The following is a 7,363-nucleotide window of genomic DNA, read 5'->3' as shown; positions in this document are numbered from 1 at the left end:
AGTAAGTACTTTCACAATTTTTTCAGTCTGAAATTCTTTTTTTTTTTTACTGTTCTGAAATGAATACTCGATCTTTATTGTAGCAATTATAATTTTTTTTCCTTGGACTAACAATTTTCACCATCTATGCCGAATAGGGAATTCGGCACAGAGGTTTTTTATTTCGGCTGGCTGCCAATTTTTTTTAATTAATAAAAATTATAATTTATAATTTGTTAGGAGAGAGTATTTGATTTTGAAATTGTTGAGACCGGTCGGCAGCAAAAATAATAGTAGACCAAAATGCCATCTCGGCACAACAAACAAAATAATTAGGGACCGAAATATCATCTCGACACAAGCAAAAAATTTGATGGTTTAAGATTTTTTGTGACCACTTGTTGAAATAATTATGAAAACACCACCGGACCAAGATACCATCTCGACACAGCAAATGAAAAAAAATCCGGACCAAGATGCCTTTCTGGAGCAAACAAAGGATTCTTTGTTTAGACTTGTATTTGAGGCTTTAAAACAACAGTTGGGGTATACAACTATACATATGACAACAGACAGATCTAATAATTGGTGAGAATTGAGAAAGCTAGAGCATAAAAATTGCAACAAAAACAAAGAAATTGGCTATAATAACTGCCTTTAACTAATCTAACTAGCCCAAAGGCCTCTCAGACATCTAATTCGATGTTGAAAAAAACACATATCGTTAGAAGTTCCAAATTATAAAAAAAAAAAAAATTCTGAATAGAGAACCAACGCACACATGGTTAAAAAGTTATATTACAACAACATGCACATAAAGCTTCATAAAGCTTAACACATTTACATACAATTCACACACTTCTAACAATTTAGTTCCAAATGAGAGCAGATTTAAAAGTCCTAACAGACCTAACACAAACATCCACATTAAAAAAACTAAAGCCCTGACATTATTCAAGAAAACCCCCTTTACACCAATTTATTTTATATATCACAAATGGGGCAAGACATAATTAAAACACTTCAAATGAAAAGCAACAATCCCCAATATTTGAGAGATACTTGCTTTCCCATTTCTACCCAAAAACCCAGATCATCAAATAAAGAGACCCATGCAACAACACTAGAGATTTGGAGGTACAGAAAAACCAAACTAACCCATATGCAGAGAGAGAAATCCAGAGGGAATACCACCATGTATCTTTCCATTGTAATCTCCAGTTTTATCTCCGGTGCTTCGTTCAGCACCCAACAGAGTCATCAAAATCCCTCCATGCACTCTCCCTTCTGGTGCCGGCACTACAGCTGGCTGAGAACTTCCCTCCCCCACATGACTTGTACCAGCACTCACCCCACCAATCCCAGAGTGGCCAAAAAAGCGAACTGCACTGTCATGTCCCCTAACCCTGACATCTCTCATCTCAGCCATATCAATTGTACCAGTCGTAACAGTACCTCCCGAAACCACAGTGCCAACTGAGTGGCCGCCATGAACCCTTGTATCATCCAACAAGGCTGTGTGCGCGGCACAAAGACCAACCTTACCCCTTGCAAACCTATCGCACGGCTCACCCGGTTCACCCAACCCAGTGCCAAACTGACCCCATGCACATCTCTTGCCCCCGCCATGTGCCTTGCAAAAATCAGTGCTTCCCTGAGCACTCTTCCCACAATTTTCAACCTTGCATCTCTTCCCACCCCCATGTCGTACGCAATAATCTGTCCGCCCCCTAGCAGATCTGGTGCACTCAGCAATCGCACAACGCTTGCCACCTCCATGGGCAACACAGAAATGGGTCCCACCATGCACACTTTTACTGCACCCACCTGGAAAAGAGCACCTCTTACCACCGCCGTGGCCTTTGCAAAATGGGGTGCTCCCCTCAGCTCCCTTTTGACACTCCGGGTAGGTGCACCTTTTCCCACCTCCATGTGCCTTGCAATAATTTGTACTTCCTTGGGCCCCCTTATTGCACTGGGGGTACTGGCACCGACGACCTCCACCATGGGCGATGCAAAGACCTGTATGGCCTTCGGCGGACTTGGGGCACAAAGGGTGTGTGCACCGCTTGCCACCACCATGGCGAATGCAGAGGCCAGATCTTCCTCGGGCAGCACGTGCACAACCATCATGGTTGCACCTGCGGCCCCCGCCATGTGCAATACAGAAGTCAGTGCGGCCCTCGGCGGACTTGGTACACCCAAGATGCTCGCACCGGCGGCCCCCACCATGTGCTTTGCAGAAAATGGTACGACCTTCAGCTCCCTTTCCACAGCCATCTTTTTGGCACCGACGCCCCCCACCATGGGCTATGCACTTACCAGAGGCACCACGTGCCCCCTTGATGCACCCAGGGTATTGGCATGTTTTGGCGTTGCCGGTACGGTTGTTAGGATGGTTCGTGGGAGAGTTGTGAGTCTCCAGTTGTACTGGTATCCCTTGAGTAGGACCTGGCATCTGCTGAGGGAATACAATGTTTTTGTCTTGCAAGTAGGGTAACATGTTGCTGCCACCTTTCCAGCGAGATGAAGTGGACCCTTCATCAACAGTTGGTACTGCCATATAATCTGGTACTGCTGCAGGAGTACAAGCAGCGTGGTAATTTACTGTGGTGGAAGGAGCATTGGTAACCACAGATTCAGTGGGGCCCACGGAAAGGCTAAGTTCAAGTTCCAGCTTGGGCTCATTTGCAGCCTTGGGAGCAAGGCTGAGTTCAAAATTAATTCCCAAATCCATCAAAGAGTCCCCTTCATTATCTTTACCAGAAGAAGTGTGGGTAGACATAGAGCTAGGCCTAGTGGTGCTGTCAGAAGAGGCTGACGAGTGGGCCAGACTTAGAGAGAAATCAACCCACTTGCGCTTCATCCCCTTGGCCAGAGAATTTTGCTTGTTGACATTGCAGGGGTTGGAATTGGTGTCTGATGTGACAGTGCTCCAACTGCCAAGAGCACCCCTTGCGTTGGAGAAATCAATTGAAAATGTTTTTGGATTACAGGGGTAGGGAAGGTTCAAATTACTACGAGCTGGGCCCCTTCCGGCTGGAAATAACCCATTATTGTTATCCATCAATTGTAAGGTAAGGTTTTGCGTTGCTGATACTAAGTTGTGAACGGATGGTAGGGCTTCGGGAGGGAGGAGGTGTTTTTATTTGTTTTACGTCTCTATCTGCTCTCAGGAAAAGGAAAACTAAGCTAGGTTAATGGTTAATCACAGGATTATTCAAAATGGTTGCATCCTCCGCTGACAAAACCAGATGTATCGCGCCGATCCATTTTTAAGAAAACTTATGTAAGAGTTGCGGTTTGTTAAATCAGGAAGAGTAGGCTCAGTTTTTGCTTCATAAAATTGTTGTAGCCAGGATATCTGTAAAGACGAGTTAAGGAATTATAGTAAGAAGACATAATCACGTTAATTTTGAGAAACAAAAGATGAATTCTATTATCTTTGTCATTTTTACTTAGTTTTCTGTTAGATTTTTGTATTTTCAGAGGACACAGCCCACAGATCAACGAATAACAAAATACGAAGATTGTTCTAGGTCAAGAAACCAGATGGTGCTAAATTCTAATAAAATAAAATAAATTGAACAAGTTATATGCGCAAATGTCAATATAAAATAATAGTAAAAAATAATAATAATAATAATAATAATAATAATAATAATAAATAACGTACTTTTCAACTTAGTCATGATCCAGGACAAAACTATCTAAATACTATCAACATAAGTTTGACTAAAAGGCTAAAAAGAATAGTAATATAAGCAAAAACCAAGAAAATTATAAAGATGACGTGGTAAGCTAATTGTTTCTGATATATTGAATCTATATATAGTAAATAAAGGAAATCTGTGTGAAACTGCATAGCAGGTTAAAAAAAAATGCAATAAGAAGATTAAAACAACTTATTTTCCCACAACATTACAAAGAAGCTCTTTGAATTATTTTGCATAATATGTACAAGAGAGCAAATATACAAATGAATCCTGAAGTTTCATATAATCCAATTGTGTACTGCCTTTTTTTTTTTTTTTAAATAAAGATGAGATCAAAATACACTTCAAATAGTATCTATTGCCTCAAGAATATGAAGTGCTACTGGTAAAGTGAATTTAAAACAAACCTTAGGACCTCATATATGATTCCAGCAAAACTCAGCCAACTGCCGCAGAGATCACTCCTGTGCAAAAAATGATGGAAGTAAAAAATATAAGTTCCAAAAAGCACGGCATGGCAATTTGAGAGGACAAGCTCACAACTTTCATTTACTTCTACTTTAATAGACAGTAAAAATATAAAATTGAAGTAGTCTAAGTACATAACAATAGATCAGAAATTATCAAATTATAAAAACAATTGTATTGGCCTAAGAAACAATAACATGTAGAGTGTATAAGCCCTGAATGTAAAAGAGACGGGAAAAGTAAACAAAGCAGCTTTATGACCAAAACCTCAATGATCTAAAACAATATCAGATATTCCTTATACGGAAGCATTTAATCCTTGAGATAAATCGTCGTATGCAAAAGAGGCAAAAAGGAACAGCTTAATTAACAAACCAATAAAAAAATCAGGAATTTCTACTCTAACTACAGGCGACAAAATCGACCTACTTAAATCAAACCATCAACAACTCGATTCGTGTATCATTCTGTGGATTACCCACGGGATCTTATTCGATCACATAGAGCCAGAAACCTAACACAATACAGTGAACGAATTCATGAAATAGAAACGGAGTAATTAGAAGAGAAGTACCTCGGATCGACTAAGAAGGTGGCAGAGAAAGCTCAAGGATTAGGGTTTTTTTTTTGTCGGAGGCAAGAGAGAAGGAGAACGCTCAAATGGAGGCACGAACCGAACAAGTGGTGAACAGGGGAGAGCATATTGAGAGAAAAAGGCCACCGCAACAAAATAATAAAAAAAGAGGACCAAAAGGTTCATGAATAATGGATACACATGGACCATTAAAAATGCATGCACCGTATTGTTTAGTTGTGCTGACCATTAAAAATGCATGCACCGTATCTAATTTTTAAATACGGATCCAGATTCAGTCGGATAATATCCGATTCGTTTTCATCCCTAATTACAGCCATAATAAAAAGGGGAAAAAAATAGAATTGTCAACAATTGTATATTGATTTTATTGGGCCCGCATCTGAAAAAATAAGATTACCAACTTTGACAAAGTGATCATTAGCAAAAAAGAAAAGAAAAACTTTGACAAGGAAATATATATCATATGTCATGTTATGTAAATTTGCATGAACTTTCGCCATTCCAAGTTAGATGCTTGATTGGCTGAGTTCACATGTCATATAGTAGTCATAGTGACATTTAAATTATTCGGGTTCGGTTCGATAAGATCAAAAGTTTGTGATTCAGAAATAATTCAGATATAATTCAGGAATGATTTAGAATTATTTGGATCATATATCTCAGTTTTGCAAGAGAGCAAAAAAAAAAAAACCAAAAAAGTGTTTTGAAAAAAATTCAGGAAAAAATCGCAAATAATTTGTATAATTCGGAAAAAGTTTGTAAAATTCAGAAAAGTTCGTAAAAATCACGAATTATTCGAATTTAATTCGGTCAAAGTTCGGTCAACCGAATAATTCAGCGTTCATTTCGAAATCACTAAAAAAATAAATTATTCAAGTATAATTTGCGAAACTTGTAACTGCGATAGTAGTTAGAAATAAAAAATGCATGGAATTCATAGCGAATAGGAGAAGGGTAGCAATTGACGATTATAAAGGAGTGATGATAAGAAATTATGTGTCACTTAACAAAAATGAGCTGATTATATATGTGATTTAACAAGTGACATATTTAAATGTCAGCTAAATATAGTTAAATACTAATTTGAAAAGTTATCCGACTTATTTATATAGTTAAAATTTTGTTATAATTATGACATCTTTTATTTTCATTATTTTTTTTTTCGTTTTTATCACGTTTGTTATCATTTGTTGACATGTTAAACATTTTATTTTGTCAGTTGCCTAACACGTGACATGTTTCTTAATACAACAAGAAATTATGTCGCTTCACTCAATTGTTTAATATGTCGCTTGATTAGAAACTATTCATACAACTTGTTTTAGCCATCCTTTTTTTTTTGTACATACCAAAAAACGTCCATTTAGACTGATTAATCGGTCAATGAGGCAGTGACTAAACAGTCATGAATTTTTTTGATTAATCAGCCAATTATTTTCAATTATAACTAATTATTTCTAATTATTTATAATTAATCACTTAACGGTATTTTGTCCATCTGACGACCGGATACCGTTATTTACAACACTGGTACAGACGCATCAATATATGTAACAAGGCATGATAAAAGGCATAAAAAAAGAGAAAAGATTTATGTCCATCGTGTTTTGTCCGCCATTTGTCCACAGCCTTATCCAAAACTACTTTATAATGATTTTTAACTGTTGAACTCTAACTACCTTCCTTTCATAAATCGTCTCTCCATTTTTTTTCCAAAATAAATTACCGATCTTTTCCAAAACAAAAACTGGCTAGATCTGATCTCTCTACTCCCTCCGCCTTACTCTCTCCCATTTCCTCTCCTCCCAACTCCACTGAAGTGGCGCTCCTAAACAAAGACGAGTAGTGGCGGAGTCAAGTAAGTGGAAAGCAAAATGAGTTTACGCCCAGTTCTTGGTGAAGAAGTATGGGACCACCCCCTACCTAGTGAGCAGCTCGCTTGAAGAAAGAGGAGGACAGCTTGAAGTCAGTTTATTGCTCTTCTATAAACATACTAAGTAGAGGAAGGAAAGGAGACATACTCAAAGGCAATCAAAGAGAAGGATCTCCACCGACGGCCTTCCCTCGATGGCCTCCTCTCCGATGGGTCTCCACCGACGGCCTCCTCTCCACGGCCTCCCCTCAACGGCCTCCTCTCCGACGGGTCTCGCCTCCACCTCTCGCTTGATCTATCTAACACGATTGAGATAGAACCGGCGGTGACCACATCTGACCTAATTTCTCGCAAAGATGTATTGATTTATCGCGACCTGCACCGACGGTATTGGTGCATATTGAAATGTTTTCATATGGTACTGTTAGTTTTGTGAAATTGTGCATTTTGCAATCTGTTATGAAAGTTTATGGATGTTTGAAAATTACAATGACATTTTTTATAAGATTTGTTATTTAAGTTACAGTACTGAATGATGAATTTTACAGGATTGGTGCAAGTGAAATGACAGATTTTTTGTGTGGTGAACAGATTTTTGTTGAACATATTATGGATGTATGTATAAATTTAGAAATTTTACAGTATACATGGTATTATTTTATGGTTTATATTTAGAAATTTTACAGTATACAAGATTCAATTGAAAATTTTACAGTATACAAGATTCAA

The 7,363-nt window shown here is 38.1% G+C and overlaps 1 protein-coding gene across 3 annotated transcripts; it reads right to left on the bottom strand.

The window, feature by feature from the left end:
* Nucleotides 1-761: 761 nt before the first annotated feature.
* LOC144571530 (uncharacterized) lies at nucleotides 762-4,895 on the bottom strand. 3 transcript variants are annotated; one of them, XM_078320856.1, is made up of 3 exons: nucleotides 4,738-4,895; nucleotides 4,103-4,159; nucleotides 762-3,343 (listed from the first exon to the last, which is right to left on the bottom strand). In XM_078320856.1, the coding sequence occupies exon 3, from the start codon at nucleotides 3,044-3,046 to the stop codon at nucleotides 1,133-1,135; it is 1,914 nt and encodes a 637-aa protein (XP_078176982.1). In that variant the 5' UTR covers nucleotides 3,047-3,343; nucleotides 4,103-4,159; nucleotides 4,738-4,895; the 3' UTR covers nucleotides 762-1,132. The 3 variants fall into 3 exon arrangements, with proteins under 3 accessions (XP_078176982.1, XP_078176983.1, XP_078176984.1); XM_078320857.1 differs by having other exon boundaries at nucleotides 4,103-4,156; nucleotides 4,738-4,849; XM_078320858.1 differs by lacking the exon at nucleotides 4,103-4,159 and having other exon boundaries at nucleotides 4,738-4,860.
* Nucleotides 4,896-7,363: the final 2,468 nt, after the last annotated feature.

This window comes from Carex rostrata, chromosome 19 (assembly GCF_964058835.1).
Source record: "Carex rostrata chromosome 19, lpCarRost1.2, whole genome shotgun sequence".
Taxonomy (NCBI): domain Eukaryota; kingdom Viridiplantae; phylum Streptophyta; class Magnoliopsida; order Poales; family Cyperaceae; genus Carex; species Carex rostrata.
The sequence above is the reverse complement of the archived record's forward strand: the minus strand, read 5'-3'. Positions and strand labels throughout refer to the sequence as shown.

Coding starts and splice junctions, on each gene's coding strand:
- LOC144571530 (XM_078320856.1), bottom strand. CDS start 3,046: ATGGATAACAATAATGGGTTATTTCCAGCCGGAAGGGGCCCAGCTCGT.